This window comes from Nanorana parkeri, unplaced genomic scaffold, assembly GCF_000935625.1.
Source record: "Nanorana parkeri isolate BGI_ZX_2015 unplaced genomic scaffold, ASM93562v1 scaffold1350, whole genome shotgun sequence".
Classification (NCBI taxonomy): Eukaryota; Metazoa; Chordata; class Amphibia; order Anura; family Dicroglossidae; genus Nanorana; species Nanorana parkeri.
Genome location: NW_017307618.1, coordinates 239,195 through 252,161, shown reverse-complemented (window position 1 = coordinate 252,161; position 12,967 = coordinate 239,195). Strand labels below are relative to the sequence as shown.

Here is a 12,967-nt window from a genome sequence, read left to right as displayed (position 1 = left end):
GTAGAGCTTCCATTATCAGTCCATTGCTTTTGCTTGTTGCCCAGAGCTGATTTTGCTTGTTGCCCAGAGCTGATTTTGCTTGTTGCCCAGAGTTGGCTTTAATAACAAGCAATTCATGATGGATGGAAAGGGAAGTGATAGCCTGGATTGATCACCTCTTCGCTTGTTCATACACGTCTGCCTTATAATACCCCAGCAACCAAGACTCGGCTTGAAATACAAATCTTGAGATCAATGTGTAAATATTACAGGGAATATATAAAGGGAAGAGGGCAAAGCTGTTGTTGAAAAGCAATACAAGCATTGCAGTTTCTCATTCCTATATACCTATATACTTTTATTTTTATTATATATATTTTTTTTTTCTTTAACTTTCAATGTCTTAAGGTGACAATTTCATTGTTATCCCAGTTATATGTCACTGATCGTCAACCACGCATACTTTTATCATGTCTTCAAAAGAAAGGCAACAAGAATTTGGATTGTCTCGTCGAATGGTAAAGGCAGGATGCGTAAACAAAATGGCCGACAGAAATTTAGGCGTAAGCTTGTGCCAAATTCAAAACAAGTATCTCGTTCAAGTGGCTGATGGGGACCATGGAAGGAAGCAGATATGGAAGGAAATGGAGGTTCTTCAGAATGGTAATAGAAATACGTTGTGGAGTAGATATTTTGTACAATCCCCTCTGGAGGTTCCAATGCTGGGATGTTGTTTTCTCTATTGGTTTGGTGGACTCTCTATTTTAGGGTTGCCACCTTTTTATTCAGTGAAACCCGAACACTGTAGTGACGAACAGAAATATTTTGGGGAGAATGAGTCGCGGTTTATTCATATGTAAATAGTGCCACCCATTCATATGTAAATATCACAGTCAAGATTATTTTCAGTGGGGGGGGGGCAACAGCCTCTATCTTAATTTTGGTTGCCCCGTCTGCCTGACATCATGTGTCTGGGTTTCAGCTGCCATGAAACCCGGACACAGCATTCAAAACCCGGACTGTCCAGATGAATCCCGGACAGGTGGCAGCCCTACTCTCTTCAGTTATAGGAAAAAGCACATTCAGAGCGTGTGTGCCTTATAGTGTAATGGACAAGGTATGGACTAAATGGAAGCTATGGCGGTTTTTGGTAAATTTCCTTTTATACCCAAAGTTTAATCTGTTTGAATTTTGCCCTCCTTGGTTCCTCCCTTTCCCCTTCACAACATGATAATTTATTTTTTTATAAAATAATACCTTACCATTTGCACTACATACCTTATTTCAGTCCTAATGATGTAATCACCGGGGCTAAAATAAGGTATGTAGTGAAAATGGTAGTGAAAATGGTCCCTGTATTTCTCTATGCAATGCAGGCAGATCATAGTGGGAGGGGCCTGCAGGGTGCTGTACATAGCTTCTTGAAACACAGCACCCTGCCTAAGTACTCATCTACAGAGCCCACAGCCCTGATGCAAGCAGTGGGCCAGCTCTTGGAAGGAGTTATACAAATATCAATATGTCTTGATGGGTGGATTGGAATCTGGAGGAGTGGGAGTTCCTAGGCAGGCTGACCTAGATAATGCTCACATGAGATGCTGAACCTCCATGATTAAGAGATCTAAAATCCAATGAATGAAAGGGCTGGGCCATGGCCATTAAGGCTCCATTTACATATAGAATTTGCGTTCACCACCTGGCCGGCCAAACACTGGGGGACAACCGATCCTGTATGAATGGGGCCTAAGGCTAGGTATGAAAGGAATAGATGCTGGACATCCTCCAGCCAGGAAATGGCTTGCTGCAGCTTCTAATGCACATTGTGAGAAGCTCGCAGTGTGTAGTGAAATCAGAGGAAGCATGTTCAGTATCACAGAGGAGCAACTGTACATGACTGGCTGCAACTACAAGACTGGAGTTCATCTTTCATTTTTTGTTTAATAATGTTTTTAGACTATATAAAGCATGATAAAGGACTCCCAGTGCACCATGGGCTAGCTAAAGAGACAGCGCAGAGATGGCTCCCTGTCTTTAAGCTTGCTCTGCTTGATTTAAGTCTAGTATGGAGACACCTGATAAGGGAGGATTCCTCCATCTGTCTTATTATATGTGTAAACATTTTAATATTACGTCCGCTGCAAACCATTGCTAAGAGCTAGAGTTTTCTGGCAAAAAAGACATGCAAAGTCTCATTTGGCAAAAAAATAAAAATAAAACCTAGTTATGTATTCAGGTTCTGCTTCATTGCCACCAGGGTTGTCAAGATACTTTTCTTATATGTCAGCCAGTGTATTAAAAACAATGCACTTCCTGTGTTAGCTCTATGTTATAATTTGGTAAAAAGGGAAGCTGAGTGATTGTAAACTGAGTGAATGCGCCCTCTAGGGGCCAATCTACAAATCTATATTTTAATGCAATAGAAAAACAATGGAAGCACAAGTCTATAAAAATGTAAATGTCACATAAAAAAAGTATTTAAAGTGACTAGTATACATTCTAATTATATATGGAAGCTGACGTTGCTGACCAGCTTTTTGAAAATGCCAGTTCCCTGGCTGTCATGCTAATGATTTGGCTCCAATGCTTTCTGAGTCAGGGACCCGGAATCTTTATAGAGATTAGGAATTCGGGACCTGTTCAGACACTAATTTACAGCATGCTTATTCTTGGCCTGGGACTCAAGAGTATTGAAGCCACATACACCCAGACAGGCGGCATTTTCCAAAGAGTGCCAGCAATACTTTTCACGTGACAGAATCACGTTGGTTGAACACTGTAATAATAAGTCAACCTTTGCCCTCACTAAAAATACACTGTATGTCTTTTAAGATGTTACCCATCAACCGGGAAGTCCGAAGGTACGCATTCCTCCTGACCTGCCATAGTCCTATTTATCGCAGAAGCGTCTGTCCCTACCGGAGGCTCATCTGCTCCATAACAGAGATAAAGATGGAGAGAACAGATCCTGGTATGGGAATGACCTCATCATTTCATGTTATTGGACTCACAGCCAATTTTTACCTTCCTTCTGTTTACCAGCAGATATTCCAGGTGCAGAGCTTCTGCTGCCTCCTGTCCAGAGGACCTTCAAATGAAAGTGGCCAACTTTGTCAAGAAGATGGAAAGACTCAGATGCTCCAGGGACTGTGGGGAGACAACTTAAAGGGAACGTGTGTGATATTTTAATTTTCATCCAGCAGGTGCAGCACTCAGTTTTTTAAAAATATTTTTTAAACTATTGAAAAAATAATCTGTTGTATTCTTGGTGGATGAAAAGGCCCAATGTAGCCGGGCTCCAGGAAGTATGGCTTTGTTGGGTTTGCTCCTACTAAAGCTTGTTAAACTTGCCTCCTCTGTGGATTTCTGGTGAGTAAGGACAGTCATTGATCCTCCATGCGGAGTAAGTGGCTTAAAAGAAAGCATTCCTGTGGAAATCTCAAAATGAATCTGAGATACTTGATCTCTGAACTTAAGTTTCTGCTGTTCCAGAAAATTCAAAAATTAAGTACAAATGTGTGGACATTAATCACTCCTAAGCCAACTTACTCAGACCTGGTCTGAAGGTAATCCAGTTGCTTTTGTAAGGGAAGGAGGTTGGGACTGCAGAGATGGTCAGGACCACCAGACAATGATTACTTCCTGGGGAGGGTTTTCCCTCCACTGTATGGACATTTCCCTGTAAACCACGAGTGATATGTGCAAAACCTCTATTACATTCATTAATATTTTTGGAGAGAAGAAGAAGGAAGCGGAGATAAGAAGGAAGAGAAGATAAGAAGGAAGAGGAGATAAGAAGGAAGAGGAAGTAAGATGGAAGAGGAGATAATAAGGAAGAGGAGATGAGAAGAATAAGGAAGAAGGAAGAGGAGCTAAGAAGAAGGAAGAGGAGATAAGAAGAAAGAACAGGAGAGAAGAAGTAGAAGGAAGAGGAGATAAGAAGAAAGAACAGGAGAGAAGAAGTAGAAGGAAGAGGAGATAAGAAGAAAGAACAGGAGAGAAGAAGTAGAAGGAAGAGGAGATAAGAAGAAAGAACAGGAGAGAAGAAGTAGAAGGAAGAGGAGATAAGAAGAAAGAACAGGAGAGAAGAAGTAGAAGGAAGAGGAGATAAGAAGAAAGAACAGGAGAGAAGAAGTAGAAGGAAGAGGAGATAAGAAGAAAGAACAGGAGAGAAGAAGTAGAAGGAAGAGGAGATAAGAAGAAAGAACAGGAGAGAAGAAGAAGAAGGAAGAGGAGATAAGAAGAAGAAGAAGGAAGAGGAGATAAGAAGGAAGAGGAAGTAAGAAGGAAGAGGAGATAATAAGGAAGAGGAGATGAGAAGAATAAGGAAGAAGGAAGAGGAGCTAAGAAGAAGGAAGAGGAGGAGAAGGAGAAGAAGAAGGAAGAGGAGGAGAAGGAGAAGAAGAAGGAAGAGGAGGAGAAGGAGAAGAAGAAGGAAGAGGAGATAAGAAGAAGGAAGAGGAGATAAGAAGGGAGAAATAAGAGCAGATAAAAAGGAAGAGGAGATAAGAAGGAAGAGGAGATAGGAAGAAGAGAGAAGGAGAAGAAGGAGAAGGAGAAGAAGGAAAAGGAGAAGGAGAAGAAGAAGGAGAATAAAAAGAGGAAGGGTAGGGAGAAGAAACAATATTATTATTATTTTCACAGCCCCTGGGCCCTGAGGCCTAACTATTCATTGAAGAAATGATAGAAAGTCTGTTTTAAAACTCTCAGGGTTAAGAGTTACCCTACCATTAAAAAAAGCAGTTAAAGGGAGTAAATATTTGCACGGTCGGCAGTGGAGCGAGTGGCGAGCTTTTCACGAAAATTCTGTTTGCGGAAAAATCGGAAGAAAAAACAAAGGCGACGGCTTCCACTCCCGTGCACACATCTGATCTCGGAAGGATTGCAGGTGGATCTGGGTGAGATGGAAGACAAACACCTGTAATGTCACAATAAATACCACGCTGTCCACGGCTGCCCGAAGATGATTGATCTCCGTGGAGGGCCTGCTTGTCACGCAGCTTTAAAAAAAAAATGTAATATATTACTAACGCGTGCGTCCGTTCCTTCACTAGGTATTTAGGAATGGTGCACGGAAATTGTATCCTTGCATGATGTCCACCTCCTGTGCAAGAGCAATGAGGCAGCACACAGCAGTGACGGCAGGGATAGGCAAACATGGTATTCCAGCTGTGGTGGAACTACAAGTCCCATGAGGCTTTGCAAGACTCTAACAGCAACAGACATGACTCCCAGAGGCAGATGCATGATGGGATATGTAGCTCCACCACAGCTGGGATCCCAAGGTTGCCTACCTCTGAGTTATGGTGTGAATTAACCCCAGGCAACCAGAAATAATAATAGTTGACTTCAAGAAGCTGAACTTTGGTTGCTATGGGTTATTGCTCTCTCCTCATCTCTGCTGCAACTTGTACTGTTTATACATGACGCATTAAAGGGCTTTAAAAGTATACTCCACTTTTTGGACCATGTTTTATGTTACACCCATATTTAGCATGTAACAGAAAGCTTGTTCACATTGTCCAGCCCCCACCCTAGAATAACCCCTTCACCTCCTCCTCCCCCTGTCTATGACTTGCTCCATTTTTAACCCCTTAATACCCCTTTAATACCGGTATGTTTCTTCATTTACAAAAAAACATCAGTGCCTACTTTCCAAAATGGGTCATTTCGGGGGGTTTTGTACAGTCCTGATATTTTTATTCAAAAACTAACAGTGTTGTAACACAGCCTTGGCTTGTTACAATGTTTCTGGTGACATGAGCAGAGGATTGGTATTATTATACAGTCATACAGATGGTTACTTCTCTGCATAGGGCCACAGTGCTACGGGGCCACCTAGCAGTCACGCGGGAAGCTCCTGCCATAGTAACAACCATGAGTAAACAGTGGCCTGTCTTGGGTTTCGGCGAGTGAGATCAGGTGAACTATGATGTAACAAAATACATCTACCTGTTAAATAATGTATTCTATAGTCTTACCCAAGATGAATTACACATGGTAGGCAGCGATCTGTCATTTGGGAACGAAGCTTTCAAAACAACACAAATCCTATGAATAAATAAACACGGCCGTCCAATCATTCCAACACAAACTTAAAGACAACCTGTCACCAAAATGAAACTTGAAATAACATCTGCTTGTATAGAGGAGATAGTGAATACCTACAGTACCTCCGCTGCTGTCTGTGCGTGCACTGCTGAGCACCCCTTTCACAAAGAGGAATAGTCTGATGAAGTTTCTGTAGAAACCGACATTTCCCAGAGTGTCGACCGCCTGTGTCCCCCACTGTGCTTAGTGGTTCCTCCCGCCAGCCGTTAAGTTACTACAGGACGCAGCATAGATATAGGGACTGGTGGCAGAAACCACTGAGCTCAGCAGAAATGTAGGGGTTGGCGGGAAGAACCACTGAGCACAGCAGAGATGTAGGAGTTGGCAGGAGGAACCACTGTGCGCAGCTGGGATGTAGAGGTTGGTGGGAAGAACCACTGGGCACAGCAGAGATGTAGGGGTTGGCAGAGGAACCACTGAGTATAGCAGAGATGTAGGGGTTGTCGGGAAGAACCATTGAGCACAGCAGAGATGTAGGGGTTGGTGGGAGGAACCACTCACAGCAGCAGAGATATAGCTATTGGTGGGAAGGACCACTGAGAGTAGCAGAGATGTAGAGGTTGGCGGGAGAGACCACTGAGAGCAGTGGGGATGTAGGGGTTAGTGGGAGGAACCAATGAGCTCAGCAGAGATGTAGGGGTTAGTGGGAGGAACCACTGCACTCAGGAGAGATGTAGGGGTTGGCAGGATGAAGCACTAAGTGCCACAGAGATGTAGGGGTTCGGTGGAGGAACCACTGAGTGCAGCAGAGATGTAGGAGTTGGCGGGAGGAAGAACTGAGTGCAGCAGAGATGTAGGGGTTTGTGGGAGGAACCACTGACCACAGCAGAGATGTAAGGGTTGGTGGGAGGAACCAGTGAGCTCAGCAGAGAAGCAGGGGTTGGCGGTAGGAACTGGTGAGCTCAGCAGAGATGTAGGGGTTGGCTGAAAGAACTGGTAAGCGCAGCAAAGATGTAAGGGTTTGCGGGGGGAACCAGTGAGCTCAGCAGAGAAGTAGGGGTTGGCGGAAGAACTGGTGAGCTCAGCAGAGAAGTAGGGGTTGGCGGAAGGAACTGGTGAGCTCAGCAGAGAAGTAGGGGTTGGCGGAAGGAACTGGTGAGCTCAGCAGAGATCCAATGGTTTACACTGTTCCAAGTTATCTATGAGGACTATAGAACCACACCCTTCTATGGTACGTCATGGAGAAGAATGGAAGGGGTGCTTCTGCAGCCCTGTCTTAGCGTGACAACCCCGTCTCTCTATAACCAATTTGCAGAGCCATCCGTCCTACGAATCTTTCTTGTGCACAGCAGTACGAAGTATTATAAATGTTAGACACTGAAAAGTGTACCTAGTGACATCTTAAACAGACGTCCACATGCTTACATACCATTAGTCCTAAAGCTGAACTCCAGACAAATATAAAAGACACGAGGTAATGCAGTTCTGTAATCAATAATACACCAATACATGTATATTTTGGTGCCTATCCATGGGTACTCTGCCATGCCGGCACAGGAAAATTTGTATCAATACCTATTGTCATTTTCCTTTCCTGGTGCCTATCTACGGTATGGGTGTGCTGCCCTGAACTCACCAGGATGACAGAAAATTGTATAAATACCGCAATTTTCCTTTCCGTATCCAAACTTTTATGGCCATACACCCCCTATATATGTCCAAATGAGCTGAGATGGACCACCATTGCTCAGGGCCGACATGTAATTTAGTTCATTCTCAATGACTGAAAGCCCAGGTCATGCTGTGTATGTGCCACCAGCGCACGAACGACCCATTCAGGGATATAAACATCAAAAGGGTGTAATGCTACACATTTCTCTCTGTGCGCCAATCTTTACGTTCCCCCTTTAAATCAGTATTCACTTTTATTACTCCAGACAACAAAATGTTAACGGTTAAAAATATGAATTTTAATGTTTTCAGTGGAATACTAATGCTTGGCTTGCAGCAAACATATGTAGTAATTGCAAAATGCAACAGGTGCTCTAAAAGTTGACTTTCTTAAAACTTCTGTTGTGCTACTTTCACCTTTGCAGAAGCTTATGGTTCGCAGTGAATCAGAGAACTACAAGTCCCAGCAACGCTTTCCAGACTTTTCTCTCACAAGGAATACCGGGAGTTGTAGTTCCCTACCAGCTGCATAGGTTGATCACTCCCAGTTTCCGGGTGTCGCTGGAATCATGTGATTGGGGAGGGCGAGTGGACAGGTCGACCAATCAGCTATGACCTTCCCTGATGGACATCGCATTGCTAAGCAATCAAAGCTGAAAAACCTGCCCTTCCGTCCTAGCCCCGCCTCTCAGCTTCACCGCCCTTCCTTCGCGATGACGTAGCTCTGGCAGGCACAAATCACAACCCTGTGTTCGAGAAGTGACATCCCCTTCGACCAATCGGGAATGCCGGGTGGCGGCCGTTGGGTTGAGTGGATGGCAGAGGAAGCTGAGCGGTAACGGAGAGCTGCTGCTGAGACCGAGAAGCAACCATGGGGAACAGGGGGATGGAGGAGCTCATTCCCCTTGTCAACAAGCTCCAGGACGCCTTCAGCTCTATAGGCCAGGCCTGCAACCTCGACCTGCCTCAGATAGCCGTGGTGGGGGGACAGAGCGCCGGCAAGAGCTCCGTGCTCGAGAACTTCGTAGGCCGGTAAGTTCTCCCAGGAGCTGGACTGCAGCCGCCCGGGTGTCAAGCTCGCTATTATACGCTTCTTGGTATTCACAGAAGGACTTTGCGCACTTTGCTTAGTTTCTTCCTCGGGCTGTTCAATGAGTGACGTCACGGGGCAAAGCTAGTTCTGCTGACAGCGGGGCTCCGAGAGGTCTCCAGGGTGATGGGGAGGCTCTGGTGACACCCAGTGTCCATGGCCTGTGTGCCCCTCCTCCACATCTGTATATATACTGGAGGTGAGGAAGAGGGGGGGCTTACTGATTTACCAAGGGGGGGCACACTTTATTGTTGTTAACTTGGATACATAGTGTACAAAAGCTGCATACACCTGTATATATGTGGACGCTGCAAACAAGTGGTTTTGTATGTTCAAAACAATTTTTCAAATAGAGACTATTAAAAATGTTAAAGCTGAATGATGGTCACCATAACTTTCATTGAGGTGTGATCCAGGCCTAATGTAGTGCCAAACATACTATAAAACATACAGGGTTGTTACTTAATTGGCCAACGCATGTAAATCCACTTTGAGCTCACCCAAGGCCTTGTAAACGTAACAAAGACATAATCACTGCTGCACGGAACTGTCTCAGAGCTGTGGGAGGAGCCCATTAGGCCACACCCACTACATGCTGCCTGCAGGAGGGGTGGAGTTAAGACCAGTCACCCTGCACATGGAGAGTGAGCAGAAGTGACTGGTCTATATTACAGGAGAGGGCCGAGACAAGACCAGTCACAAGGAGGGAGAGCAGCAGTGACTGGTCTTTATTACAGGAGGGGGCGGAGAAAAGACCAGTCACAAGGAGGGAGAGCAGCAGTGACTGGTCTTTATTACAGGAGGGGGCGGACACCAGACCAGTCACCCTTCACATGGAGGGAGAGCAGCAGTAACCGGTCTTTATTACAGGAAGGTCTTCAAACTGGATTACTACAGAGATGTTGAAGAAACATACAAAGCTCACCAAGAGTCAGGAAGAATACACGTCTGGTTTCTTTGGAACCTGTGACATCTACCTGTGTGTAGCTATGTAATATGTGCACACTCAGGCCCTGACCGTCTCCTGTGCCAGGTCTGCAGTCAGAGGCTGCGCGCAGGGTAGGGGTGACGGTAGGGGGCTGCGCGCAGGGTAGGGGTGACGGTAGGGGGCTGCACGCAGGGTAGGGGTGACGGTAGGGGGCTGCGCGCAGGGTAGGGGTGACTGTAGGGGGCTGCGCGCAGGGTAGGGGTGAGGGTAGGGAGCTGCGCGCAGGGTAGGGGTGACGGTAGGGGGTTGCGCGCAGGGTAGGGGTGACGGTAGGGGGCTGCGCGCATGAGACGATCAGAGGCAGCCCCTGAGCGTCTCCTGTGGCATGTCTGCAGTCAGTGATGGTTTTCTGCTGTATTACATTCATACATGCGGTCCTTTGGTGAGGTCTGAGCCCATAGGCTTTATGTACCAAGAAAGTTGACCACCCTTGTTGCCCATTCACACCTATGCGTATTGTAATATGCGCGTCTGTCGCGCGACCGTCACGCGTTTTTTTTACCGCGATTCGCGGTAAAAAAGTCGTGCGATTCCAAAGGCTACTTGGCAGTATCCAAATGGAAAACGCCCTACAAAACGGACCAATACGCAGCAAAAACGCTCCGGGACCTTTTCATGCGTGGGCCGTTTTGTAGTGCGTTCGGGACGGGCGGAAATACGGACAGGTGGGAACGATACCATTGATTACAATGCTATTTATTTTTTTGACCGTTTTGTAGAGCGTTCATCGAGCATAGGACGCGCTACAAAACGGTCAGGTGTGAATGGGGCCTTGGTGTGTACACACTAGGGATGTCCCGATGCCACTTTTTCAGGCCCAAGTACATCCCCTCATGTACTTGCCGATACCAATTACCGATACTTTTTCTTTAAAAAAAAAAATATATATGCTGCTGCTCTGTGCAAGTCCTGTAACCTTTGCCTATATGAACTCTTTCTTTGAGAGCACTCAGGCTGACATTTTGTACCGGGGAACAATTTTCTTATCTATAGATAGAGGTGTGTGTGTGTGTATATTTAAATATAAACCCAATCACTAAAACCTCATATAAACTTTAACATGCAAAAGCAGAACTACATCCGCTGCTGACCTCAGAGCTTTTGGCATAACTTGCATTCTTGTCTGTGACTGGACAGTTAAAGGAGAAGCAGTGCAGTGATGAGCTCATCTCTCAGTCACAATGCTCTGTCTTCCTATTGGCATTCTCCTCGTCAGCATAGGAACTAATCGTCTCCTTTTACTGCTTCTTCCTCTTACACTCCAGCCCTGCTGTACAAGGATTGCCAGAGCCTGATAACAGGACAATTTAATGGTTTGATAATGAAGACAGACTCATTCTTTTGTGTCTTCAATATCTGCTTGGAGTTGAATCGAAGGTAATCTGCTGACCGAAAAAACAAAAACAAAACAAGTTTGGGCCCCTGGAGCTTTTAGCTCTAAGGTGCCAGTATGCACAGCCCATTATGGCAGTCATGAATACCAAATTGATCCCTTCCAGTGCCACGTTTATTTATTTTTTATTATATGTATACTTAGGCCTTTTATTCACTCAGTCCTTTATTTGGTGATAGAACAGGTTTATCATCTCGCACCACTCTCCAGTGATGACCCTCATGCTTCTATCGGGTGTCTCTCTGGCATATGTTGTGTGTGTGATGTCAGGGGAGGGGGAGATAATGCAGAAACTGGGTGTGTTGACACTCGTGTACTGGAGATCCATGGAGCTCCTGCCTATCTACTTCTACAATGCTTCATTACACATGAGGGACAATGCTCTGAAAATGCTGCATTTACGACCGTGCACTGAGGGGAAAGGCTTGAATGACCAAGTCATTAATTTAGGAACTCGTACATGCAGTGAGTTATGACTTTCCAGGGAAGTGTGTTATAGTGACCCAGCTTAAAGTATTAAAAGGTAACAGTAGTGCTGAAATGTAAACGCCTCGTAGTACAGTGCTTGTGTTATCCTTTCCAATAGATCTCAGTGGCTCCCCTTGTACAGCCTGGTCATATTCAAACACCTAGTAGTACTTGTGTTAGCCTTCCAGTAGATCCCAGTGGCTTCCCTTGGATAGGACCAGGCTGTGCAAACACCTACAGGTATATTCCCTATAGGGTGAAGAGTTTGGAGAAGGCAGGAGAAGTGAACAATCTAGGACAACATCGCTGATTTGGAAAGTGAGCTGAATTGGAGAATTTTTGTCCTAGATTGTTCACTTCTCCTGCCTTCTCCAAGCTCTTCACCCTTTAGTGAATAGACCTGCTAGTAGTACTTGTGTTATTCTTCCAGTATACCCCAGTGCCTCCTCCTTGGCTAGTCCCAGGCTGTACAAACGCCTAGTAGTACTTGTGTTATCCTTCCAGTAGATCCCAGTGCCTCCTCCTTGGATAGTCCCAGGCTGTACAAACGCCTAGTAGTACTTGTGTTATCCTTCCAGTAGATCCCAGTGCCTCCTCTTTGGATAGTCCCAGGCTGTACAAATGCCTAGTACCCTGTTTCCCCTAAAATAAGCCCTCGTTCACACCTAGGCGTATTGCATATGCGCGTCTGTCTCGCGGTTTTTTTACCGCAATTCGCGGTAAAAAAGTTGCGCCTTTCCGAAGGCTACTTGGCTGTATCCCAATGGAAACGCGCAAACAAAACGGCCCAAAGTAGTACCTGGACCTTTTCAGGCGTGGACCGTTTTGTAGCGCGTTAGGGACGGGCGGAAACACGCCAAGGTGGGAACGAGACCATTGAATACAATGCAATTTATATTTTTGACCGTTTTGTAGAGCGTTCGTTGAGCGTACAAAACGGTCAGAACGAGTGCTTAGACCTACCCCGAAAGTAAGACCTAGCACTATTTTTAAAGATTCCTGTAATATAAGACCTACCCCGAAAATAAGACCTAGTTTGGTGGTAGCATGTGAGTGGAAACTTGAAGAGCAGGAGAGATGGTATCAGCCTGCAGAGACCTACTGTATTAAGGGGATGACAGGGAGCACTCCAGTACCAGACTTCACCAACTGCTGTCCCTGAAGGCACTGCTTAAAGGAGAACTATGAGGTGAGTGCTTTTCACTCACTTCATAGTTCTAGCCGGCCTGTGACAATGAGACTGTCACAGGTCGGCTCAGTAGATCGGGAGGTGAGCGAACACATACCGGCGTTCGCTCACCTCTCGATCCTGTCACGGCTCTCTGCCGTG

General features: G+C 45.6%; 1 protein-coding gene across 5 annotated transcripts in view; it reads left to right on the top strand.

The window, feature by feature from the left end:
• The first annotated feature begins 8,452 nt into the window (after positions 1-8,452).
• Positions 8,453-12,967, top strand: part of DNM2 (dynamin 2) — a 109,372-nt gene continuing 104,857 nt past the window's right edge. For 2 of the 5 annotated variants that reach the window (XM_018569535.1, XM_018569533.1), the window contains exon 1: positions 8,455-8,730. In XM_018569535.1, the coding sequence (XP_018425037.1) occupies positions 8,570-8,730 (161 nt within the window). In that variant the 5' untranslated portion in view covers positions 8,455-8,569. Of the gene's footprint in view, positions 8,731-12,967 lie in introns of all 5 variants that reach the window. The other 3 variants (XM_018569537.1, XM_018569534.1, XM_018569538.1) reach the window with 2 other exon arrangements.